General features: G+C 56.5%; 1 protein-coding gene across 3 annotated transcripts; it reads right to left on the bottom strand.

Moving 5' to 3' along the window:
- Window positions 1-25,679, bottom strand: DUSP8 (dual specificity phosphatase 8). 3 transcript variants are annotated; one of them, XM_072639507.1, is made up of 7 exons: window positions 25,602-25,679; window positions 14,811-15,104; window positions 12,953-13,091; window positions 5,369-5,535; window positions 4,596-4,755; window positions 4,294-4,417; window positions 1-3,886 (listed from the first exon to the last, which is right to left on the bottom strand). In XM_072639507.1, the coding sequence occupies exons 2-7, from the start codon at window positions 15,039-15,041 to the stop codon at window positions 2,869-2,871; spliced, it is 1,839 nt and encodes a 612-aa protein (XP_072495608.1). In that variant the 5' UTR covers window positions 15,042-15,104; window positions 25,602-25,679; the 3' UTR covers window positions 1-2,868. The 3 variants fall into 3 exon arrangements, with proteins under 3 accessions (XP_072495608.1, XP_072495609.1, XP_072495607.1); XM_072639508.1 differs by lacking the exon at window positions 25,602-25,679 and adding an exon at window positions 25,192-25,281; XM_072639506.1 differs by lacking the exon at window positions 25,602-25,679 and having other exon boundaries at window positions 14,811-17,778.
- Window positions 25,680-25,937: the final 258 nt, after the last annotated feature.

The following is a 25,937-nucleotide window of genomic DNA, read 5'->3' as shown; positions in this document are numbered from 1 at the left end:
GAAACATCTATAGGAGTCTTTATTACAACACGTTGTTTTCAAATACAAAAGAAAGAAACAGAAAGAGGGAAGGAAAGGCCGGCCGCCGCCGGTCACTAATAAATAACTCCACCAGGTAGAGGGGCAGCCGGGCCCCTCCCAATCAGCCGTGACCTGGGGGGGGGGGCGAGGGAGGAAGGGATGGGATGGGACCAGAAGGGGAGGCCCAGTCAGGCAGGAGGCGCTGTCCATCCTTTGACCTAAGAGTAAGGGGCCAGGCTGGACAGGCTATAGTGGGGAGGAGAGAGGCCAGAGAGCAGGGTCTACAGAGAAGGGGATTTGATGTGGCCTGGCTGGGTGGATGGTTCTGAGGAGGGCTCAGCCTGGAGCCCCCAGAACCAGTCAGCACAAAGACATCCAATTCACAGCCCCCTTCTCCTCTCCCCATTGCTGGTCTCATGGAGGGGGTAGGTGCCACCTCTCACCCCTGGGTCCCAGGACGAGTCAGGAAGCCTTATTCCTCACTGCCCTCTGCTCTGGGAACCCCCATGTATCCCTGAGTCCCAGCTGACCCTGCCAGGCAGGACTGCCAGCTCAGCCTACAGCTCAGCCCTCCTGAGTCCGGGAAGAAGGGACAGCTTAGGATCTCAAAATACAAGTCCAAGAGAGGATCTTGGGGACCCTGGTCACAAGTCAGTGACTCTAGAGATGGGGGGAGAGGAGAGGGAGAAAAGGCGCCCCCATCCCCCAGCCTGCCCTCCATCTGTGACCCCAGGCGGAGGACAGCCTCACTCAGCCATCTCCCAGACAGCTGTGGGGGAGGGGTGACCAGAGTGGAATTCACACCAAGTCACCTCGAAACTCAAGTCAACAAAGACCAGGAGGCAAATTTACATCATAATTAATAATAATAATTAATAATAATAATAAATACTTAATTCTCTAATCCGTGGATTGCAAACACAACCAAGATAGCTTATCTTATCTGGGAGGTGGGGGTGAAAGAAGGGGAGGACAGGGCCAGTCACAAGGGGAGGGGCAGAGGAAAGGAGGGAGCTGGAAGAGGACTGAGCAGAGGTATGGAGGGCCAGGGGAAGAGCGAGCAGGAGCCGGATGAGCAGAAAAGACAGGGGCCAGTGAAGGCTTCCAAAGGCCAAGGCCTCTTCTGTCACCCCCTCCTGCCTCTCCCCCTCCCCTGCCCCAGGCACCACCCTGGGGAGGGACTGCTGAAGGTCCCTGGCCAAGCAAGCCCAGATGGCCTGCCCCTACTGCCCAGGACACAGGGACACTCCCAGGCTGGAATTTGGTGATCCACGTCACCAGGAGGCAGAGACCCCTGAGACCACTTTGTATTGGATACACAGAGAACAAGAAATGGAGAAAAGGGCTGGAGGTGGCAGGGTGCTGGGAGTCTGGACCCTGGCACCTGCCTGATGCCTCCTTAGCACAGCCCTGGAAAGGATGGAGACAGGGTCAGGGGCCAAGGGCTGGAGGTCTCCCTGGAAGGGCATCACAATGCCCAACCCCTAGGGAGGGGTAGCTTAAATACCACAGCTAGAGTCTAATCCACTCATTTTCGAGATGAGGAAACTGAGGCTTGAGAGGGTCTTCCTTAGTAGGGTCACACAGTAGGGATGGGGGCTGTCCCATACACTCCAAAGGGCTGAGAGCAGATTGGGGGTGGGGCAAAAGGCCAGAGCAGAGACTTTCTTCTAGCCAAAGGCTTTTGGATTGGGGCAGAGATAAGGTCTCCAAATACCTACTGGCCCAGGAGGGAGGGAGGAGGAATGGGGGAAACAGCCCAGAAGGGTGGGAGAGCAGCCATGACAGGCCAAGAACAGCTGCATCCCTCAGTCCCCACTCCCCCATTGTAACCCTGAGAACAGTCTTCCCTAAAGGCTGCTAGGCTCGCAGTAGGGCATGGGTGGGGACAGAGTGTAACAGGCAGCTGCCCTCTACCCTCACCCCATGTGCCACACACACACACACACACACGTGTGCACACACATTCACATTTACACATACACACTCACTCTGGACCCTTCAAGCAGGAAGGACCCTGGGGGGGGGGCCCAGAAGTGACTCAATACTGGCTCTGTTCCCGGCCTCAGGGCCCCACCCTGTTTGTCACCCCATCACCTGGGTACTAAGCAAGAAGGGCCCATGTCCCCCAGAGGCAGCCAACAACCCCTTCTCTTTCCTGCTCCCCCTGGGACTCCTAAGACCCCATTCATCCCACCATGGGCCTTGTCTCCATTATAGCCTGACTGCAGCAAAGGAGGAGGGCAGAGAAGAGGCCAGGAGGGTGTAGGAGGGGAGGCAAGGGAGGAGATTGGGGGGAGGGGGCAGGAGGTTCCGCGGCTCAGTTTGTGGCAAAGTTTTTTTTTCCTTTTTCTTACATAAAAAGTGCATGAAAGCAGCCTCTGTGGGGAGGGGGGGGATCTGGGCCCCATGTGCCTTCTGCCCCCAGGTGCTACCAAAGGGAACCAGGTGGCGGCCTCGTATTGCTTAGAAACGTGTGTTTCAATTTAAATACCGTACAGTAAAAACAGAGCTTCAGGAAGGCCCTGCGAGTGGTGAGTCATTGCCAGAATGAACAGCTTCGATAAATAAAAAAAGCCCCCAGTGACCCCACTCCGGCGGGTCTGAGCAGGTGGCTGCAGAGAAGGAGGGGCAGCACAGGGGCGGCCTTCCCCCGACCAAGGGCCCACCTGCCCAGAGGCACAGACAGCAACCAGAGGGTGCCCAGGCCATCAAGGGTGCCGGAGGGGCCCAGAACAGAGGCCGAGACTCCCTCCTCCACTGGGCAGGGTGCGCCGGGCACAGCCTGCCTATCTCATAAATACCCCCTCCCCCCTTCACATGTCCCCCCTCCCCCGCCCGCAGCTGTCAGGACACCTCGATTATCTCCATGCTTCCTGAGAAGCTGGCCTGCTTGCTGATGTTCCCCAGGTCCTCCCGTGCCCGGCCCTCCACCATGCCCTCCTCAAACTCCATCTGGCAGCTTCTCCGCTTGAAAGCTTTCTCTGGCCCAGGGTCTTCATGCCAGCTGTGCCTGCCGTCCCGGGACTCTGCTCGGGGTTTGTCCCTCAGTCTCAGGTCCACACTGCCATTGCCCTGAAGGCCAGCCCGGCCGAAGGAGGCTGCTGGGAAGAGGGCCGGGGGTGCCCCACTGCCCCCAGCACCCTCTGGGTTCAAGTACCAGGGCCCCTCGGGGGAGGGTGTCCCAGGGGAGTCCAGGGGCAAAGCCCAGCCTCCTGGGCCAGGGCCGGGTAGGCCGTGGACAGAGAGGCCCAGCCGGCTGTCCTCCCCTCCACCAGACGCTGGCCCTGATTTGGGGGCAGCGCCAAAGTTCAGACTGAGGCTGTGGCCCGGAGACGTGGCAGAATGCCTGTGTTTCCTCCTTAGCCGAGGCTTGACCTCCAGGGGCACATCGGCCCCCAGCCCTGGCCGGTCAGGACTATCGGGGCTGGGGGTCACTCCGGAGGGGCTGTCTAGCTTGCAGAATTTGGGAGCCTCCCCAGGATCGGGGGGCCCTGGGACATCAGGTCGCCTGCTGGGGGCATAAGCTGACTTTATGTCCAGGGAGAAGGAGCGCTTGAGGCGGTTGGTGTCCTGGATGCGCTCAGAGGACAGGTGGAGCCCACGGAGGCCCTGCTGGAGAGCGCTGGCACACAGTGGCTTGGTGGAGGGTGCCAGGGAGCCGCCCTCCCCTCCGGGCTCTGAGGTAGATGGTGGTGGCTGAGGAGGTTGGGCTGGAGGAGGTGGGGGCTCAGCCGGCCCCGGGGCTGCAGGCTCCCCCTCGGCCTTTAGGGCATTCAGCAGTTTCAGGCTGCGCTCATACTCCAGCAGCTGGCCCAGGAAGTTGAAGTTGGGGGAGATAGATGGGCGCCGGTCCTTCACAAACCTGCGGAGGGCCACACGGGATTGGCAAGGGCTTCCTCTGCCCCACGCTGTGCCAGCCCACCACCCCAGGGAGGCCCGAGGGAGGAACAAGGAACCCTGGAGTCCCTCCCAGCCTGGGGGTCTGCACAAATGAGGAGAGCCAGGGCTTGATGGAGGAACCTTGGGAATCAGCTGGGCCAAGCAGGCTCTATGGAGAGAGAAACTGAGCCCAGATCTGAACCCAGCCAGACGCCTGGCTGGAGCAGATGTTCTGACTCCCAGTCATGAGAAAGTTTAGTCCTCAGTATTAGGGTTAGGGTCAGGCTCCAGCCATGCCCTGGGGCACCAAGGACGAATGGCACCCCTGGGGCCCTGCCTGCACAAACACCACCCCACCCCTCAATCTGTGCAAGGAGCAGCTGGGGTCACCTGTAGGCGTCATCCGAGGACATGCCCATGGTCTTCATGATGTATGCAATGGCAATGGTGGCTGAGCGGGAGATGCCGGCCAGACAGTGTACAATCACTTGGCAGCTGGACAGCTTGGCCTTGTCTGAGGACAGTGGGGGACAGAGTGGCTCTCAGGGGGTGGAAGTACCTTCCAGACCAGGCCCAGAGCCCTCTGTCTCCCTTGCCCCTCCTGGTCACCCTGGCCAGCCCAGCTGCGTTCGGGGCCCTCCCCTCCCCTGCAGCCCCAAGCCCAGGATCCTTGGACTCCCCCATTCCCTCACCTATGAACTCAATGGACTTGTCCAGCCAAGGCAGCAGCTTTTCGCAGTAACTGTCATTCACAGGAATGCGCATGAAGCGGCTCTCGCAGATGAAGTCTGGTTTCGGGCAGGAGTTACTTGCATTCAGGACATAGCTTATCCCATTGCGGGTCATCAGGTCCTACATAGGCAGAGCTAAGGCTGAGGGGGGCTCCAGAGACATCCCAGGGAGGGCACCCTTCCAAAGACCACAGCAACGCTCAGCCCCTTGACTTACACATGAGGAAACTAAGGCCCACAGTGGGGAGAGGACTTGCCCAGTGTCATACAGGAAGGCAGGATGGGCTGGAACCTGGGTTTCCCGGGTCCCTGGCCAGGCCTCCAGAGAACCCAAGACTCCTTCAACCTCCCAGGCAGTGGGTGGCCTTGGAGGAGGGTGTGCCAGCTTCTCCTGGAGAGTCCCAGAAGCTGGCTTCGGGCCTCAAGCATGCTGCCTTGTTGTGGGGCAGGAGGCCCATCACCATCCCCCTCTAACCCCGATGGGGCCTGAAATTGAGCCTCTGTTACCTACTAGCTTCACATATTGTGCCTCAGTTCCTCATCTGTAAAATGGGGTGATAACAGCATGCTTCTCTCAGGGTTGTCATGCATCAAGGAGATGAGCATGTCCACTACTTTGTAAACCACAAAGCGCTACAGAAATCCCAGCTAGTATTATTATTTATAAGGATGATGGTGACGACATCAGGCCACTGGCAGGGGCTATGTCTGAAGTGGGAGGGGCCCATACCCACCTGGTTAAGGACATCCTTCTGGGAGCCCAGGTAAAGGTGAGGGAGAATGCGAGTCAGAGCCACACTGGCCACAGGCAGGCAGGGCTGGGAGAGGCTCATGGGCAGGCTGGCAGCTGGTTTCCCTTCGCAGAGGCCGGGGAAGCAAGAGGAGAAGGTGGCAAAGCCTCCTGTGGATGGAAATGCCAAGTGGTTAGTGGGGGGTGGCTGACGGGCAATGCCCTTGCCCTGCGCCAGGGGCACCGTCACCTCTCCCCCCAGGTGAGCCCAGAAAGTCCAGCTACTTTGGCCAGGGCCTGTTTCAGGGCAGATTTATAGGCCCCCCCTCACCCCACCCACATCCCAGCCTGGCTAATTAGGGGGCCCAGCATGCTTCAGAGTGACGCCCAGCTGAGCAGAAGTCACAGCAGCCAGAGTGGCCAGGGCAGGAGCAGGCATTGCTCATGGTTACTGCTGCTGTAGGGCTGGCTATGCCCTTGTGTCAGTCACCCCAGGGAGAAGGCACAGAGAGAAACTTCTCTCTTTTGCTCCTAGTTCCCCCCCTTCCACTCCCCAGAGTGCTCCTCCATTCCATTCTGGCTCTCCCTCCCCATCTGGGGTGGGGCTTTGCCAGGGCTGTAAGGGTCAGATGCCTAGGAGTGCTCCCAGGGAATCATATCCCTGCCTGCAAGTGGCACCCCAGCATAGATATGTGTGGGCTCTGGTTACCCTGACCCTGTGTCCAGCCCTGAGAGGCAGCTGAGAGCATGCTAATGTGGACACCCCCTGAAGTAGAAGCCTGGGGGGCTCTTCTCCCTATATGACCTTGGTCAAGTGGAGCCAGCATTGAGGAAAAGCCTCTGACCTGTCAGGGCCCAGACCCCACATTGGAGCCTCATGTCAGCCTGGAGAAGTGAGGGTGCTTATGAGTCACCATCCCACAGCCAAGAGCCTTGGGCTCAGGGTCCCGTGGCCCAGGAGCATCTGAGAAAGGACCAGAGCCTAGGATTTCCTGAGATCTTTTCCAGAGGCCCATCCTCTCTGACCTTTGGAAAGAAAGCAGGGGAGGTGCTCTTAAATGCTAGGTTGAGGCCTCAGCCTCTGATCCCAGAGCAGGGTTCCTTGGTCCCACGGAAATGTTGGACAGCTATCCATCTGGTGATGCCCAGCAACCCTGCTCCTGAATCTAGTTTTCAACGCGCAAAATAAAATACATACAACTCTAAAAAAAAACCCAAAGGTCTCTTGTGCACCAACTACCAATGGGAGCTATTTCTGGGCTGTCAAAGTCCTGGGAGACAAGAGGCTGCTCTTGCACTAGGGAATGGCTGGATGAGTTCTGGTCAGGGCACTTGAGGGAAGGCACTGTGCCCAAGCAGTGCTGAAACCTAGAAAGACTTGAAGGGGCAGATGCAGAGGGAGCGGGGCAGGACCAGGAATGCCAACAATACAACACCAAGTCCTGGGGCGACCGATGGAGCCATAAGTCACAGCTTGAGAGGCTGCGTGCAGGGGCTGGGGGGGGGTCAAGGGGCTTGAAGGGATGCACAATTCCAGACACAGTCAGTGTGGAAGTTTGCTTTGCAAGAGCATGGATACTGGCTACAAGACTTTCCTTCTTTTTTGGGAGAGGATGAGAGGGAAAGAAAATAAATTCTTGTTCACTGAAAATTAAAAAGGAAATGCATTGTATTGAAATACAGGCATTACAATATTCTTTTCCCAGAACCTAGGCTTGGAACCCTGGACCCCATCATCAGAACCAGGACTTGGGAAGTGTATATTGGCACTTGAGAGGACCAGGTGAGTCATGCCAAGCCCAGGCCTTGTGAGGGAGGGAAAAGGCCAGCCCAGGTGGTACATGGACAGGAGGGCCTGACGTGGGAGCCGATGGGGAGAAGGAATGAGGCTGGGCACTGCAGGAGAGGTGCAGGGGGAGGGAGAGGAGAGGAGAGGATGATGCTGAGGTTACAAGGGGGTGGTGCTGAAAGGATGGGGAACCCCAACAGAGAAGGGAGCTGGCACTGCCAACATTAAGCTTGTCCTCTTCCAGCTTCCCAAAGGGCAGGGCAGGGGAGGGGGCTTGGCTGGGACAGCCCCAACAGATAAGGTGTGTGTGTGTGGGGGACTGACATCATCTGAGGGGCTTCCCCCAGGCTGCAGTGGGAGGGAGGACCCTCTGGGGAGGAAGAAGGGAGAGGAAATATTTTCAATTCCTGTTGGCCTCAGCTTGGAGAAGGATCCGATTCTGGGGAAGGCCAGGAAGATACGACCTTACTCAGAGCCTGACTGGGATCCAGGCCCAAGGCTTGATTCCCAATGAGGGGGTGGGAGTGGATCCAACACTTGGGAGGACTGTCATAAGGAAAGGCTGACTCGAGCTTAGCCTTAAGGGCCAAACTGGGCACAGTGGGCAGGAGTTGTAAGAGAAGACTTTAGGCCAAACAGGCATCTCCCCTGGAAGTCCGAGGGTGAAGCAAGACCTCAACTTGACAAGCACATGGGGATCTCCATCAGGGACGGGGCAGATGGAGGCCTGGAAATACTCTCCCGAAGGTCCAAGATTAGAGTCCCTCCTCCCAGGAGTTGACCTCTGACCTGTGTCTTGTGGCTAGCGGGGCTGCCAGGGCTTTAGGGCAGCCCAAGATCATGAGGGCCCAGATGCCAAGCCAGAGGAATCTTGCAAAAGCACAGATCTGATCCAGTGATCCTCCTGGTCCCAGGGAAAAATCAGCAGTGACAGTCCACCTTTTACAGGACAGGGTAGCCTGACATTCAAGGCTCTTCCCAGCGGCCCTTCTTCCTTATCCCACTGAACAGCTGCACTTTCTGAGGCCTCCCCAATGCTTTTCCACCTCCAGATCTTTGCTCATGGGCCTGGAATGATGTCCCTAGGCCCTCACCATCCTCTCTTGCAACCTTAGCCAGTTGGAGCTGAACTCATGGGCCTGGATCCCCTGCCCTGTTCCCTGGGAAGCCTGCTTTGACTCCCCTCTATCAGCCTCATGGCCCTGTCTGAGGTCTACCATCAAACCTGGGCTATCCTCAGGTTCTCCCAGCCCCTTTCCACTGACTGGACACCTGCTGTTCTCTGAAGGCCAGGAAGAAGGGGTATGTGTGTGTATAGGTGTGTGTGGGGTATGCGGGTGTGGATGTGAGTGTGATATGGGGTGTGTGTGTGGGGGGGGTAATGTGGTATGTGGGGTGTGGGTGTGTGCATGAGTAAGCACCCACTCTACACACATACTCAGATACCTCCCCCCCTGCTACACACACATGCCTGGGGACAAGATGACATGGTCTAAGTAAAGAGAGGTGTGTCATACTGGCAGCTGCCAGCCACTGACCGCAGCAAGGAACTATGCAGGTCAGAGGCCTGGCCAACGCCCTCCCCCCTCCTTCGGCCAGCCTCTGCCAGAGGCCAAGTTGTGTGTGAGTGTACACATATGTGTGTACATGTGTGTGCCCACCCATGCCCAGGGACTCAGAAAAGTCTCCCTGGGAAAGGCCCAGACTGGGGGCAGGGGACTGAGGCAAGCTGGAAGCATTCCCTTCTAGGCTTCTGAGAAGGCACTGCCTGCTTTGGCCCCCTCCCCTGTGTGCAGCCCACCCTATACCTGCCTTGTCTCTCCCTACACTCCTGCCTCCAAGGGCCTGGCCTGCCTCTAGCATTAGGGGACTTCGAGTGTGTGCCAGAATGGTCCCAGGCATCCGGGCATCGAACCTTTCAGCAGTTACCTCCCTGCCTGCCGTAGGCCAAGCCAGATGGGAGCCTGGCAGGTCCCAGGAGGTTCACCAGCACCACATTGCCCAACCCAAGTTTGCTCAGGGCTGCCTGGGCAGCAGACAGGAGAGGAGACTGCCGAGCTAACAGGTCAGGCATGCAGCCCTGCATTCCTTACTCAGCACACAGACATGCAGAGGGGCCTCCCATGGTCCTGGGACCCTGAGCCAGCTTAAAGGGACAGCTTTGCTGTCCTTTGCTGGTGGCATTTTTAGAACCACAGAGCTGATCCCCTGGGTGCTAGGGGCTGCAGAGCCCCCCATGATGGTTGTCCCCCTCACCCCTGCCTTAAAGCTCCGAGGTTCCCTTAGCTCTCCACAATGGTGGTGGCTTTGGAGGTCTACCCCAAACCCGTCAGGAACAGATCCTGCTGGACCACGCTCCCTCCCTCCCTTGATGGGCAGGGAGAAGCTGCATATCAGCCTGGGCAAAGGTTCCCCCACTCGTCGGGTACTCTCTGTGGGCCTATGCCAAAGGCTGTGGGCTGGACGGGAGCCCTGAGCTGCCCCCATCCTACAGGGTCCCGTTCATCTGGATGTGGTGATTCTGCGTGGTCTCCCCTAGGATGGGGCCAATAGGATACAATGCTGTCTCTGGTCTGACTCTGTGACCCCATTTGGGGTTTTCTTGACAGAGATACTTGAGTGGTGGGTCATTTCCTTCCCTGGCTCATTTTACAGATGAGAAAACTGAGGCAAACGGGGGAAGTGACTTGCCCAGAGTCATACAGCCAAGTGTCTGAGGCCACATTTGACTCAGGAGGATGAGTTTTCCCAACTCCAGGCCAGGTGCTCTGTGCATTATGGTGCCCCCAAGTGTCCCTACCTGGCATAGGCTTGGAGCCAATCCATCTAGGGGCACCCCATCACCTCGTCTGTTTCCTGACTCTGGGCATTTGTCCTAGCTTCCTTCAGGACTCATCTCCAAGCACGTTTCCTTCAGGGGTCTTTCCCAGTCTCCCCCCTGCTAGTACCTTCCCTTTTCCCCCATACATGGTATGTCCCTCACTTCTAGAGGCATCTCCCCCATTAGACTGGGAATTCCTGGAGGCCATGACCCCTGGTCTTGCCTGGTTTGTATCCAGTGTGTGGCTCACGGTAGGTACTTAATAAATGCCTGCAGACTGGCTGGCTGAATGGGTGGACTCCAAGGGTCGTCATTAACTGGTCAACGGCACCCCAGAGGAGGTCTCCAGCAGAGTGCCCCAGAGCTCTGTGCTTGGCCCTGTGCTACTGAACATCTTTATCAGTGACTAGTTTGATGACCTAGATAGTGTTCTATCAAATGTATAGGCGAGCCCCTATGGGCCCACTCCAGGGAGACATTCTAAATGGGGATACACATGAAGGCTCCCACTTGGACTCATGAATCCAAGATTGGGGGAGAATGGAGGAGGGGCATGTCAGGAATACAGCAACCCCAGCCCTGGCTGGAAGGGCTGTCCTCAAGTATCTGAGGGGGCTTGGGCCCTGGAGATACAGGCTTGGGGGTGGGGGCCAGTGGGAGGAAGGCTACAAAGCAGCTGATTCTGGTTTGCTACATCAGGAAAGCACATCCTAACCCCCAGAACTGTGCCACCGTACAAGGGGTGGCCTCAGGAGCCAGTGCCCTCTCCTTCCTTCAAGACCTCCAGCAATGGTTGGGGATCTAGACTCTTCCAACCCTGGGAATCCATCCATGCTCACGGTGAGACCAGGGCCTTCTCCACTTTGGCTGTCCAGGGTGTGAACTCCGCTTTCCCATTCGTCCCCAGGGTAGATGAGGCACCCAACTCCAGGCAGAGTGGGCAGCGGTGGGGTGTCTCCTGGGACACTCAGTACCGCCCCTCCCGTCCCTCTTGCCAGAGCTCTAATATGAATCCAAGGGCACAAGAATCAGGCTTCGGTGGCAAGGTGGCCCACCCGGGCAGGCGGCCCCATTATTTCCTGAGCAGAATCTAAGGGTGGGGAGCAAAACTCCTTGGGTCATTTTCTACTTAATCACAGACTCAGGTAGTCACAAAATCCCAGGCTCCCAGAAGCACCTGAACGAGAATTCCCTTGTCTTCGTCTTGACCAACAAATGAACGCCTTTGCCTGAAAACCTCCAGTTATGGCGGCTCAATAATGGGAAAGAAGAAGGTGAGACGGCAGGGAGGAAGGATAGAGGACTTGGCAGCCTCTGGACACCCAGTGTGAGGGCAACCTCAATGCGGAGCACTCCCTTCTTCCATTTCTATCCATCCTTCAAGGCTCTATATTCAGATGGACCTCCTGGAACAGCCATGACCACCCAAGCCTCCCAGGGGCCTCTTCTTCCCTGGATTTCCTAAACCACCAAGCCTTTTGTGACAGGTAGTTCACTACCTCCCATGGGAGGCCAATGGTGCTCGAGGCAGCTCTGGTCTCTGACTCATTGGAGTTAGAGCTCAAATGGAGCTTCTCTCCATTCCATCTAATTCTTCTCTTTCTTCCTACATATTCCAGAGGGTGGGATGTGGGTAACTGTAACTGATGAGGGAGGGAGTACATGTGCACATGCATGTGAGAGTATGAATGTGTGTGTATGAGTGTGTGAGAATACATGTGAATGTGTGTGCTTAAGTATGTGTGTGTGCCTGTGTGCATCCATGTACACATGCAGGGGTATGGAGGGGAGAGGGGTATGACCTTGGAGTCACTGATTCAGTGGACTTTTGAAAGGGAAGAGACGGAAGGAAGGAAGGAAGGAAGGAAGGAAAGACAGAAGGATGGAAACACATTGATTAAGGGCCCACCAGGTTCCAGAGACTATGCTAAGTACTTTACAAATCTGACTGGGTTTTCCCAACAACCCTGGCAGGGGGTGAGGTACTCTTGTTATCCCCATTTTACAGATGAGGAAACTGAGGCAGAGAGAGAGGTAAAATGACTTGACCAGGGTCATGCAGCTAGGAAAGGTTTGATCTTCCTGGTTCCAGGCCCAGCTTTCTATCTACTGGCCACTGAGCTGCCTCTTAGAGAAGAGAGGTTCTGGCCAAGCAGGACTGTGCCCCAGCCTCTCTTCTGGGAGCCCAAGACCCCCTGGCCCCCTCCTTTCCCCAGGCTAACAGGCCTGACCCCCAAGCCAAGCGCACAGACTGCCTTCCCTAGGATGCCCCGAGACAATGTTGGCTCTGATCAGGTACATCAGTGTGGGTGGCTCCCGCAGCCTGCTAGGGCTATTTATACACCAAGGGGTGTGAAGCGAGGACGAGGCATCAGGAGGTGGCTGTGGCTGAGGCCTTGGCAAGGTCCCCCAGGGAAACGTTGGGCTCAGAACAAGAGCACACGATGCAGCAGACTCTGGGTACTGAGGTTCTGACACAAGGCACCCCTGCCCCCCAAACCCCCAGTACTGACCCACCTCAAGTGGCCCTGAGGCAGAAGGACAAGAACAACAAGGAAGCAGATGACAAGGACCTGGCAGCCACCTCCCTACTCCTGTGCACACAGTAGGTGCCCAATAAATGTTTGCTAAGTGAACAAAGGAACTGGCCTCCACTGGCAGGAGACGAGATGACACCTATTGACACCCATCTGTCTGGACTTCCAGCTTCCTGGGGGTAGCAGGGTCTGATCTCAGCTGCTCCAGGGTCCCCTGTGTCTGCCCCCCACTCACTGCCAGGCACATGGGCCCAGGACTCACTGCCTCTTTAAATGATGGAGGCCACCCAGAGGCCTCAGTTTCCTCACCTGGAAAGCCATCACAAAAGAGCTTTGGAGGAACGGGCCAGACCAGGACCCTAGTCAGTGTCTGCTGAGCCAAGGCTCAGAGGACAGGCAGAGGAACAGCATGGTGACAGATGCCCTCCCACTCCCTCCTACCTGTGAGGATGGAGACGCTGTGGAAGCAGCTGTCCAGCTTACTGAGCAGGATGGAGAGGAAGCTGTCAGCGGCCAGGACGCTGGCATCACGAGTGCTCTGGTCATACACTACCACATCCTGCCTCTCCTCAGCTTCCACCTGGGGGTGGGGGAAGGAGCCGCAGTCAGGGCCTCAGACACCTGCCTGCCCCCACAGAGCTCCACCTCCCCCAAGATGTGAGGGTACCTCTGGCTTGAGGGAGGCCCCTGTGGGCAGGGGCCAGAAGCCTGGAAACCTGACTTTGGTGCAGCAGTTTCCCTGCTAGGTCCCAGGATTCTCCACTCCTGTTTGGTCCCCAGTGGGAGAACGAGTTAGCCCAGCCTATCCATGACAGGAGGGAAAAGGCCCAGACAGGACAATGCAGGGTTGATGCCGCCATTCCAATCATCTGGTCCTTCCCCCACTCTCTGCAAAGCAGCTTCCCTCCTTCTCTTGGGTGGACCATGTATACAGATATGTGTGTGGCCACAAACATGCGTGCTCATGCACAAACACATGTGTACAGATGATCACCCAGCTGGTTTCCAGGATGGGAGCAGGGCAGGTGCCTGGGCTGACAAGACAGGAGGAATGGGACAAAGTCAGGGAGCTCTGGAGTGGAGGAGGCCTAGGGGCCTCTCTCCTCCTTCAAATCTCCCCATAAACAGGGGATCTTGGGCCTAGGCTCCTTGGGGCTGGAGTTGGACATGGCTGAGCATGACCTATGCCAGCTCTCAAAAGCCAGGGAAGAAGGCTCAGGAAGTGCCAGAGGCCCTCTGTCTTGGGCAGGGGGAGCTGTGGGTCTGCTCCCATGGGTCTGAGCCTATGAAGGCAGGAGAAATCATAGGAGATGGAAGGGGGAGGGACCAAAGACCCTAAAGGCAGGTGCATCCCCCCAGGCCAGAGCCATGGGGGAGGGACAGGCCCCCTCCCCAAAGCAGGGTGATGTCACTGGTAGCCAATAAAAGCCCACCAAATGCCTGGGAGGTGGGAGGTGGCAGATGGCCGCAGCTGGCTCTCTGAGCCCTTCCAGGCCCTGCACCTCTCTGCCCTGCCCCTGGTCCATCACTGGGACCCCATTCCTGTCCACTAAGGTGCCTTCCAGCCAGTACAGGCTGGATGCCCCCAGGCCCAGGGCTGTCCCAGCTTTCCCCCAAACTGCCCAACCTCAGGAGAAATGGGAAGCGGGGAGGCCTTCTAGGGACTACCCTAGTTCTGGGCTCAAGCTAAGGGGCCAGGACAAGGCCTCTGGGGGAAGCGGGGCTTCGGGGCAGGCCTTCCTCAGTCTAGCAGAACTGCCTGCCTCCAAGGCCTGCCCTACAGTGCCAGCCTTTCCTGAGAGTGGGCATCAGTGGGAAGGACACAGTGAGAGTAGAGAAGGATGGCAAATGCCTCTGAAAACAGTCATGGCTCTCCCCCAAAGAGACTGAGCCTCAAGTCCAAGGTCACCCAGTGGACTTTGAGGACCAAGCCAGTAGGCTGAACACATCAGACTGAGGAGTCTGCTACTTGGGGTTTCTTTCTGTTAGCTAACTGGGGGGCTGGGGGACATCACTCAGGCTCAGTTTCCCCACCTGTCACATGGACGGTTGGGCCCCGTACCCCCTTCACATCCTGTGACCTGTCCGCAGCCTGGCTCTGCTCATTGTCCCTTGCCCTCTCTGGGTCTCAGTTTCCCCACCTGTCACATGGACGGTTGGGCTCCATACCCCCTTCACATCCTGTGACCTGTCGGCAGCCTGGCTCTGCTCATTGTCCCTTGCCCTCTCTGGGCCTCACATCCAGACCAGCTGCTTCTGCCATCCTGTGCTCCTGTCCCAGCAGGGAGGGGCTGCCTACCTTCAGCCTGGACGCTGGCTGGATGAGCTCTGTGATGGACACCTTATCTTGCTGTAGTCTTCTCTTTACCAGCTTGGAGCAGCAGATGTTGACCGAGCTGAGCACATGCCCGCTGTTGTACTCCACAAAGGAGCGGCTATCTATGACCAGGGGCCCCCCGGCTCCCCTGCGCAGAAGGCTAGCCAGCTTCTTGGCATCCATGACTTTCCGAGGAAGCCGGTCCCCAGCCATGCTGCTGCTGGGGCGTGGGCGAGGGGTGGCTAGAGGCCAGGATGGCTGCGCATGGTGCCAGACCTGCAGAGAGGGACAAGAGGGAGCCATCAGCAGCTGGCCAGGCCCACTGGGCTCCTGGGCTCCGCTCACCATTGAGCAGTCGGAGTGGGGCTGGGGAGCTGCCTGCAGGATTTCTGAGGTTTCCCTGAGCCAGAGACCAGGAGGAGGCTGTTGCCACAGTGCCAAGACTCAGCCAGTCACCCAGTGAGGTGGGGAGTCTGCCCCTTCGATCAGAGGCCTAGGAAGAGCCCAGGTGTATCCCCAGGTGCTCCGAGGGGAGGGCACAAGCTATTCCATCTTTCCTCCCTTCTGTTTTACCCATAAACCAGGAGGTAGGGGTGGGAATTGAGGTTGACCTGCCCCCGCCCCAGGCTTTTGACTACCAAGATCCCTTGGCAGTCTGCAGTTAATGCAATCTGTAATCTTCCTAGGGTGACCAGGCTGGAGTATTAGCATAAACCTCTAATCCTCAATTCTGTGCCGGGATGGCCAGGACCGCCCCCCCCCCCCAAGGGGGAGGGCCCAGCCTCGGAGAACTGCTAGTGCCCAGAGGCTTCCAGCCCTGCCAAGCTCAGCCTGAGGGGTTCTTCTCCAACCTCAGCAGGGTTGGTGGGCCTTGGAGAGTCCAGGAATGCCTGCACTTCCCCCACCTCATTCACCCACTGAGCCTGTGCCCATGATCAGGCCACCTACCACACTCAGCACACAGACCACCCGAGCCCAGAGGAGACACACTGAGTCAGCTATCCCTGGGCTGGCTGGCAAACCTGCACCTGATTTCCTTGCTTTCTCTCTCTCTGATCTCTCTCTCTTTTCCCTCCTCCACCCCACCCCCCACACACACACAATGTGGGGAGGTGGAGATGCAGCTAGGACCCAAAGCCAGGAGACTCTTGGAGGAGGTGATGCTACTGTGCCCCAAAGGAAGACAAAGATTCTAGAAGCAGAGGGGAGGGAAGAGAGCACCCCAGGCCTGAAAGAGAGCCAGGACAAAGGCATGGAGATGGGGGCTGGAGCCAAGGAGCCAGAGAGGGCATGAAAGGGTGGCTGTGTACACCTTGCAGAGCTGCCCTTGGACTCCATCCTAACCCCCATGAACCTTGGTTTCCTCCTCTATAAAGTGGAGGTACTGGACTTGCCGAGGGGCCCTTGAGTGAGGCTTGGAATAGGTGTCAGGAGGCTTGTACCTCTGACACTTACCACTTGTGTGGTCAAAGTCAAGGCACTTGAGCGATCTCTGCCTCAGCTTTCTCCTTTATAAAATGGGGATAATTGTGGCTGCCAACCTCTGGGGACACACATAATGCACATAAGGGTGCAGAAGACTACAGAAAGGTCAAGGCTCAGCAAGGGCTGCGACAAAGCAGTGTGACAAGGTCAGAGGTTGCTTTAGGAAGGTCACTTTGAGCTAAGTGTGAGATAGACTGAGACAGGAGGCCCCCCTCCCCCCCAAGCAGCTCCTGCAATGGTCCAGGTGTGAGGTGATGAGGAGGGGGGGGGGGGAGAAGAAGATGGGCACAGGAGGCTTGTTAAAAACACTTAGCACAGTGGCAGTAACCTCGGAGGTGCCACCTAAATGCTCATTCTCTTGCTTCTCCCCCTCCCCAGACAGAGACAGAAACAGAGAAAGAGCGACAGAGATTTGGCAAACAAATGGATACGGGCAGAGGCGTTCACTGGACAAATATTTATTAACGTGTGTGTATAGGAGGGAGAATAAGGGCCAAACAGAGACTGTCCCTGCCCTCAAGGGGCTTCTCCTCCATTATTCACAGAGAAGTCCAAGCAAAACAAAAAGCCAAGGCAAGACAGACTTAGTTTGTCTCCTCCCAAGACTGGGAGGAGAAAAGAGAGAAGATGCTGCATTGCTGACCTCAAGCCAGGCTCTAAAGAGCAGGGAGCATGCCTGGAAATGCAGGCATTGAGCACAGCCCAAGTAGAAGGACAGATGGCTCTGAGGGGGCCCTCCAGCTCTCCTTTCAACATCATCATAATATCACCTCTTTATATGTGTCAAGCACTGTGCTGCTAAGCCTTACAAACAGTGTTTAATTGGATCCTCAGAGATGGGGGCAATGGAGGCCTCCCTCCCCTTGCCCCTCCCTTTTAAATCAGATTCTCAGAGCTGGACAAGGCCAGGGAGCCCACCAGCACTCAGCGGGATGGAGAGCTCACTTCCACAAGGCAGCCTATTCTGGGTGGTGGATGGTTCTGGTCTCTTCCTCATGAGGCCCTGGGAATTCCTGGGGGTCCTCCAAGAAGGGTCTCCAGAGTGACTCCTTTATGAGCTAAATGGGCCTCAGGGACCATGCTGTCTAATCACCTCATTTTAGAGAGGAAGAAAGTGACGCCCAGAAAGAGAAGAGACCAGACCCTGCTCAGAAGAGGGAGTACAGTGGAAAGTGACCCAGACCAGAAAATGGGAAAGCCTTGACCTCATATGCCAATTTTGATGCCTCCTGGCTCAGCTGTGACCCTGGGGATGTCAGTCAATCAGAAAACATTTATTAAACCCTTACTGTATGCCAAGCCCTTGGGATACAAAGAGAGACAAAAGATAGTGGGCTGCCCTCAACAAGCTCACAAAGTGAGAGAGATGAAGAAGGTAGGGGAGAGAGGAGGTAGATTCTCATTTGGAAACAAAATAAAGTAAAATTTAAAAACCAAAATAACAAACACAGCTGAGCTCATTCACCTCAACCCCCAAATATCTTCTCTCCCCCCCAGCCTTCCCCCACCCCTCACTCCCTCCTCCTGCCCAAGGAGCTGGTTCTCACCAGTTCCCATGGGTTCAATGATCATTTCCATGCCAGTGATACCTAAATTAATACAGCCAGAACCCAGGGCCCACCCCAACAGCTCCCTGCTGGCCATTCCACTTGAGGTCCCACATTCTGGTCCAAACCAGACTGCCACCTATCTGCCCCTTGTCCAGACCCCCTCTTTGTGCCCAGGGCACCACCAGCCCTCCAGGAACTCAACCTCAGAATCACCTGCGACCTTCCCTTGGCTTCAGCCCAACACCCAAGCAGGTACCAGACTGGTCAAGTACACAACACCTTCAGTATTCACCATCATCTCTAGCTTCCTTCATGGCCACCACTCCCTGTCAGACACCTATCCCCTCTTTCCTGGATGTGAGGCAGGAATTGGTGTGCATCTTACATACAGCTGCCCCAAAGATCTTCCTACAGAAGATTCAGACCAGGTCACTCTCCTACTCAAATATCTACCCTGGCTCCCTACTGTCTCCTGGGTAAAATTCAAACCCCTCAGCATCTTGGACCCACCGATCTAGCCAAGTTGATTTCATACCCCTCCTTTCCACGTACTATGCTCCACCCCTCCTGACCTTCCTTCCTTAGCTCTTCTCAGGGTTCAGCATCTCTAAGAGCCCTTCTCTGGGTGGGGTTAGCACTCTGAAAACTTACCTCCTACTTTCTTTTGTGTTTACTTGGGATGTCCTGTAGGAGAATGGGAGTCCTTTTAGGGCAGGAGCAATTGTTTGTGTTACCTGGTCCCTTCTCCATGAAGATGGTAATCCTTCTCCCTCCTCTCCTGCTGCCCATTCCCCCTTCCTGTAAACCAAGCACTTAACAAAAAGATTCCCAGAGGAGTTCTGATGAGTCAGCACCTCTAGGATTGAACTGGGGAGTCTCTGACCAGGACCCTGGTTGTGACTGTCCCTCTGAGCCTGCTCAGTCCTTAAACATTCCAAGATGGCAGCTGTGCATCATGGAGTGCCCACCCTGGTGCTGTGGACAGCAGGAGCTGACCTCAGCTTTCAGGCTTTTCCTGGTCTATGTCATCGGTAGAGTAAAGGGTCTGGATTCAAATCCCAACTTTGTGACCCCCTAAGAAAGCTCCATTGCCTCTTCTGTTGAAGATGACCTTATCCCAAGTGACTTCCTCCCCCCCAGCTAAACCCATAGTCCCCTGGCCAGGCTTGGCCTCCCTTCTGCCCTCCAGCGTAGTCCCAAGGAATCTTTCCTGGGCCAATTAACTGGGATATATACTGTTATTTGTGGCCCAAGGGGACTCATTAGCAAGTTAGCACCTCTGTGGTAGTCATAGCAACCACAGCAGCAGCCTCCTCATGCCAGCATGCCTGGACTGCAGGAGGATGCAGTGGGGGGGCCACTGGCAGCCCCCAGCCTTCCCCCAAGCTCTCTGCTCCGAGACCTTTCTGATTCTGCCAAGGGCGCCAGCATCCCTCCAATCACTGGGGTCTCAGCTTCTCTTCCCCATGTATTTAGTTTCCACCCCAGTGGCTCATCTTGGATCTGTCTGTCTCTCCCACTACTACCAGTGGCACTGCACATGGGCCTCCCTCCTAAATGACCTTCGCTATTACCCTCAAGAATCCACCCTGCACATGAAATGTAGAGATTCCCAAAGCACAGGCTCCCCTGATCAAGCGTCTCCAGGATCAAATCCAGATTCCTCTTTGGGATCCAGGCTGATGACTGGAATCTCTCCCCTTCCATGTTCTCTAATGCACCTGCCTGTGGCTCCTCACATCTGCCCTTTTCTTTCCTATTTCATGCTGCCTCTGTGCTTGGCACGTGCCCTCTTCCCCAGCCTTGACTCTCCAAGGCCCTGGCTCCAGGAGGAGCAGCATTTCCTGCAGGAGTCCTTCCTCATTCTCCAAGTCAGAAGCTGGCTTATGTGTCCCATGTATAGACATATGAATGTACATGTAATTATATGTCTCCCTGCCTTTCCTCATCAGTGGCATGTCAGCTTATCGAGGGCAGGAGCAGGCTTCCTTTCCTATGTGAATGGCTGGTCTTAGCACAGAGCCCTGGAGGAACACACCTCTGCCTCCAGTGTTCAATAGTTGACAAGCACAGACCTCCAGAGAGGAGAGCTCACCACCTCCCCCCTTCCCCCTCCCACCTCTTTGGCATAGATCTTTTGGTTAGGACAAGTTTCTGAGCTCAAGCCTAAATGGTCCTGTCTGGTACAATTTGGGTAGCCCTGTGCCCACTGGAGTCAAGCTGAGCCAGGCAGGCTGGGAGACATCTGAGCCACACCTTGACAGGCATGAGGGGCTGCACCTGAGGAGACTTTCCCAGAGTCTTGCAAGAGGGAGGTCCTCTGAGCTAAAATGAGGGAGAGAGATGCTGACACCCATGGACCTGCTCAAGTCAAAATACAGAGGAGCTAGTTTGATATAACACAAGAGGAACAGTAGGAGGAGCTCCACCCATGCAGAAGAAACAAATACAAAAAGTTTCATCAAGGCTCTCCTCTGCTTAAGAATGTTCCATGGCTCCTCACTGCCTGGCTCCTCAGCCTGTCATTCAGGAGTGCTGATTAAGCACCTTGTGCTCCAGGCTGGGCATGCAAAGACAAAGTGGAGAAGAGCCTCAATAAGCTTCCATCCCATTGGGGGGTCAGGGACAGAGACTCGACTGTTGGAGAGGAAGGCAATCGCTGAGCATGGGGTTTGAGTCTGTCTCCAGTTGTGTGTCCCAGGGTTCCTCTCCAAGACCAAGCTGTAGACTGACCCTGCACTGGTCGGGGGAGCCTCTTCACCAGGGGCTCTGGGGAATGGTCAAAGCTGGTCCCAGGGAAGTCAATTCCAAGTAATCTGGAGAGGGGAAGGAGGTGTGGTGAGAAGCAGGTCCCTTCGAGGAGGCTGGAGGGGTTCTCCAGGTGATGAGGGAGGGAATGGCCAATGTCAAGGCATGGGCAGGATGTGGAACGCTGAGCGGAGTCTTCCCCCCCCCAACCCTTCTATCATTCACCACTTTATTATCCAATGCCAACAACCTCCAAAACTGACTTCCCTGCCTCCAACATCTCTCATCCATGACCCATCTTGGGCAGCCTTGAGTCCCAACTGTAGGCTAGCTGGAAGGCCCTGGGTAAGCCAGCCACTGAATCACGCTGAGCCTCAGTTTTCTTTTCTGAAAAATAAGAAAAATTCTGATATCCTTTGTTTCTCAGGGCTCTTATGAGAAAAGTGCTTTGAAATCCTCAGCCTGCCAGACTTCAGGGTCATTACTCTTGAAGGCTCTGCTCTCTGAAGGGTTTCCAAGGCCTGCTCTAATCAGCCCTGCCAGCCTCTTTTCTCCAGCTTTCAAGGGTGGGGGTCTCCTTCCAGCTTCTCTACTGGGCCTGTCCTGACCCTAGCCAACCTTTGCTCCAGTCCTACCTTTTTCGATTGGGTCAACCCATGCAGGGGTCCAGAGGAGAGCGATTATTAGTGCAGAAGTGTTAGAGGATCCATTAGTGATCAATTTAGGTCTGTCCTAGACAAACGTCCAAAAAAAAATGACTGGCCCAAGCTGGGGACCCTACCATTCTATAGTTCTCTCAGGAACTGCTAGGCAGTACCCAGCTCAGACGGGCCTTTGGCCCCCTTCCATGCCACCCACAAAAGGTGTCTCTTGGGAGGGGACAAAGCCCCTCATGCCTCTTAGCCACGGAGGACCTAGGACTGCAGCAGTGCAAAGGCCCCTCCTAGGGCAGGGAGGCTGGGGGCCAAGAATCAGCCCAAGGGACCTTCCCCAGAAGCAGAGACACACTGCCCCATGATCTCTTCCCCTCGACCGACCCTTGGTCTAGATCGTGCCCTCGCAGGAACCTTCTGCACACCTACATCCTGGACAACAAGAACATGCCCCACCATCCAGATCATCCCAGTCCATCTCCCACTGTCCGCTTCAGCACCACACCAAAGCAGAGGTGCACAGTAAGTGTCAGGGCTGGGTGGTATCTTTGAGCTGGCTCATCCCTCATGTAAAAGAAGGGGCTCCTGAGACCAGAGAGCACTGGCTCCTTGTCCAAGGTGGGTCATACAGGCCCTCACTTCACATCTAGGGACCCCTCCACCCAGCTGAAGGCTCACAGACACACGTGTGCCCTAGTTCCCCCTCTGCTGTAGGGACAACCCAGCACTAACTGGAGATCACATGTCCACACAAATGCACTGCATCTGAATCTTTGCACACCTGGGGCCTAGAGCCAAGGCTGGGGGAGGGGGAACAAAAGGAAGGAAAGTGTCCTCCCCAGTTAGGCCCTGCCTTTGCACAGACCCTGACCTCTCCTACACAGGAAGTCAGGCCAGGCCAGGCCAGGCCTTTCTCTCCAAAGGCTTTGTGGGTGGGCTATGAAGATCATTCCCCCTCCATAACAATGTAACTTCATGGGGCAGGTAACCAGCCAGGTACTTGGTACTCAATGAGTGCTTAATAAATGTTTGCTGAAATCAATTGTTCTCCCAAAATTTTGCTAGTGGGGTGAGGGTGGGAGGTTGGGCTAGAGGGACCAAGATTCCACAATTCTTTAATGGAATGGAGAGAGAAGGGCTGGCACACCAGCTGCCCAGGGATGGGACTTGGGAAAAGAGACACTCAGGTCAGCTAGGCCAAAGGTCTCTTGGAAGCAGGCTAATGGGGGCAGTGCTAGAAATGCTTGGAGATCATCTAGAACCCCCCACCCTGACCCATTTGTTTCTACAGCCTGTCCTGAGAAGGACAGAATTCAATCACTGGTAGAGGTAGAGCCTACTCCAGTTCTCAAGACATCTGTGAGAAGAAGAAAGTCCCCCAGGTTCCTCTGGTCCAATCTCCTCATTTTAGAGATGGGGAAACTGAGGCCTAGATGAGTCAGCAAATCTCTACCACTGGTGGGAAAGAGTCCTAGGCCCTCCTAGGCAGGTCATCCAGGCTCTTCTTGCTCAAGTCTGCCCCAACCCTCTGATTGTAAAGATGAAGCCAAGGTCCATGGAGATGAACTTATCTTCCGTGACTCCATGACAAGCCTGGTCTCCTCAGTTTGCCTCCCATCCCCCTTTAAAGCAGCAGCCCCTCTCATCCCATAAGGCTCCTGGATAGGGAGGAGCAAGGCGCCTCTGTTCAAACTCTGCTCTTTACCCCAAAGGCTACCAGGAGCTGGAGAATCAAACTCAAGTGGAGTTCCAGCGGGGCTCCTTCTGAAGTGTATGACTATGGGGCAAGTCATGGACAACTCAGGCTTCCTCTCCTCTAAAAGGGGCACAGGAAAACCACAGTGCCAGCTCCAGAAGGATAATGGGGGCCATTTCTCAGGCCACAGGAGGAGAGTGTTGCAGCCTAGTTCTCCCACGAGCTAGGTAGCAAATGATTATTCCCATTTTAATGTTAAGATGATCAGAATGTTATTTAATGGTATGAGAAGTCCCATTTTAGAGGTGGACCTCAGAAGTGAAGCAACTTGCCAAGGTCATAGGGTTCTAAAATGTCAGAGTCTAGCCTCAAAGTGGTCTCTAGACCAATCTGCCCAGCATTCTTGATGGCTCATGGTGTTGGTGAAGGACCTACAGCTGCTGGGGGCTGAGGGTTCCACTCGAGGAACGAGCTGCCCTGAGGCTCCTGAACAGCCCTGCATCCCACTATGGCCAAGCTGGTGTTCCCCAGAAGGACGGAGGTCTTAGAGGGCAGACAGTTTCATTTTGGTCTTTGGAGCCAAAGGGCCTCACACATAGTAGGCATTTAATAAAGCTTACTGACTTGACTCAGCTCTGAGCTGAGTCAGTCACAGATAACTCCCTCCCTCCTTTTGCAGGCCTGTTAAGGTGTACCTGGTGGAGGCTGGGCCATGATACCCTTTATCCTTCGACCTCTTTCCCTTGTCCCACTGCACCTAGATCCGAAGATGGCCTGAAGACAGCCCGAAGGCCAGGAAATCTGAGAATGCACTGCATCCCCCTTAGCCTCAGCACCTTCCCTGAGATTACCCCCAGTGAATCCTGCCTGGAGCTTCTGTGCACATATGTGTTTGCATGCTATCTCCCTCATGAGACTGGCAGGGACCAGCTTTGGCATGGACTTCCTGACTCCTCTCTGCTGAGGATTTCCCCTACCTGACCTGCCTTATCCCAAAGAATCCTGGGTAGAAGGGGAACCAAGCAGCAGCAGCAGCAGCCACTTAGCACTCATTTGCTTATTCCAACAAAAAATGTTTACTGAACACCTCTGGTCAGTGACTGGTCAGCCTTCCTTGAGTACTAGTGACCCTGAAGTTCCAGGTCCCAGTCTGGGATCCTTTAGCTTCCAGGGGCCTAGTTCAGCAGAACCTATGCTCATTCCCTCCTGGAGAGGCCCACAAAGAGGGTAATGCTCTTCCCATCTCTAGTGCCCTTCTGCAAAGAGGAGGGGAGGCATCCACCCCTGCTCTCCCTGTGGCTACAACCTGGAGTTGGGAGATGCTTGGCCTCAGGAGGAGCTGCCTGTGTGACTGGACACAAGCAAAGATAGGGCACAGAGAAGGACCTGAAGAACATGGATACCTCTTGGACCTTCCTCCTAGGCACCAGTCAGTGGAGGAAGGGAAAGAAGAGGAGGGGAGAAGGGATCCGAAGCTTCCTTTCTGTTCCACTCCTAGATGGACCAGGCTGTTCTACAAGAAAGAGCTAGTGGGCTCCAATCCAAAGGTCCCTTCTCTTAGCATGTGTGTTGGGGGGAGGGAGTGGACAACAATGTCCCTGCTTCCCTGGCCCCAAACCTTGGAAAGCCGATGGATACAGTCCAAGTTGGGTCCAGTCAGGCCTTACCAGGCCCCATCTCCAACCTACTGCATTGCCCACCTCCTTCCCTCTTATCCCCAACAGCTCATGGGATCCCAGTACACCCAGTACACCCAGCCCTGGGATGCAGGCTGCTGCAGGGTCAGACTGAAATCCGCACACTCCTTCCCAGGTGGGTGCAAGCATCTATCTACCAAGGCCCAGGAGGTAAGCGTGTGAGCGTGTGTGGACCAAGGCAGGGAGACGATGCCCACTGCCTGACAATGCCACCCCCTCTACCCCTTCATCGGAAGAGGACAGCCATGGGGGAAAGGAAGGCTGGGCCCAGGCTCAGCCTGGCGCAGATAGGAAATCCAGCGTGGGGGGAGGGGGCTCCGCACACACAAAGGTGCGCTCCACTGCTGGGGAGGCGGGAGGGGGCTGGCTGTCCGGGGGGGCCAGGAGACCCTCTTCTCAGCACCCCGACTGGGCCGGCCGGTCAGCGGGGTGCGCAGCCCGAGCTCGGCCCGGGAGCAGGGGGTCCCGCACCTGGACCCCGCCCTGCCCTTCACCTTCAGCCCCGGCGCCCCTCCCCCCCATTGGGTCGCTCACCTGCCCGGAGGGGGACCGCGCTCCGGTTCCCAGCCCGGCCTCTGGCAGCGCGTCCGTCAGTCAGCCGCGGCTCCGCAATGCCCGGCAGGCGCGAGGGGGTGCGGAGGGATCCCCGCACTCACCTCGTGCGGCCGCCCCCGGCCCAGGCCCGCCTGCTCAGCCGCCGCAGCCGCCGGGCCGGGCCGGCCAAGGTCAAAGGGAGAACCGGGCGCAGTCCGCCCCGCCCCGCACCACCCGCCCCGCACCGCCGCCGCCAGCTCCCCCCCCAGTCCAGCCTGGCGCTCCACGGCGCGCGCCCACGCTCCCCCCCACGCACAGCCACACGCCGCCCCTTCCCCGCACCCCCGGGTGTCCGCGGACCGACGGACGGACGGATAAGGCCGGGCCCCGACGGGCCTGCCTCGCCTTACCCGGGCTGCGGGGCTCCGGCTCTGGCTCGGGAAAGCGAGGACTGCGGCGGCCGTGGGGGGAGGGGAGGCCTAGGGGGAGGGGGGACGGGGAGGGAGGGGGAGAGCTTGGAGGATGAGGTCATGCCTAGAGAAAAAGGGCCCTGACGTCACCCGCAGCCAATCAGCGCGGGCGGCTCAGGGGCAGGTGACGTCAGCCTGCGAGCCAGAGAGAGAGAGCTAGAGAGAGCTAGAGAGAGGGAGAGAGAGAGGGAGAGAGAACCAGCGATCGGGCGGGTGGGCGAGGGAGCCGGGCACCGGGGTTGCTGAGAGGGGTGGAGGAGGGAGCGGGGGTGCTGT

This window comes from Notamacropus eugenii, chromosome 2 (assembly GCF_028372415.1).
Source record: "Notamacropus eugenii isolate mMacEug1 chromosome 2, mMacEug1.pri_v2, whole genome shotgun sequence".
Lineage (NCBI taxonomy): Eukaryota > Metazoa > Chordata > Mammalia > Diprotodontia > Macropodidae > Notamacropus > Notamacropus eugenii.
Note: the sequence above shows the minus strand (reverse complement) of the source record. Positions and strands in the feature narration are given on the sequence as shown.

Excerpts from the sequence above, each read along its gene's own strand:
- DUSP8 (XM_072639506.1), bottom strand. The coding sequence starts at position 15,176 with ATGGTGAGCGGAGCCCAGGAGCCCAGTGGGCCTGGCCAGCTGCTGATG. Across the intron at positions 4,418-4,595 it reads CAAGTCCATTGAGTTCATAG|ACAAGGCCAAGCTGTCCAGC; the intron begins GTGAGGGAATGG and ends CACTGTCCTCAG. Across the intron at positions 3,887-4,293 it reads TCCTCGGATGACGCCTACAG|GTTTGTGAAGGACCGGCGCC; the intron begins GTGACCCCAGCT and ends GGCCCTCCGCAG.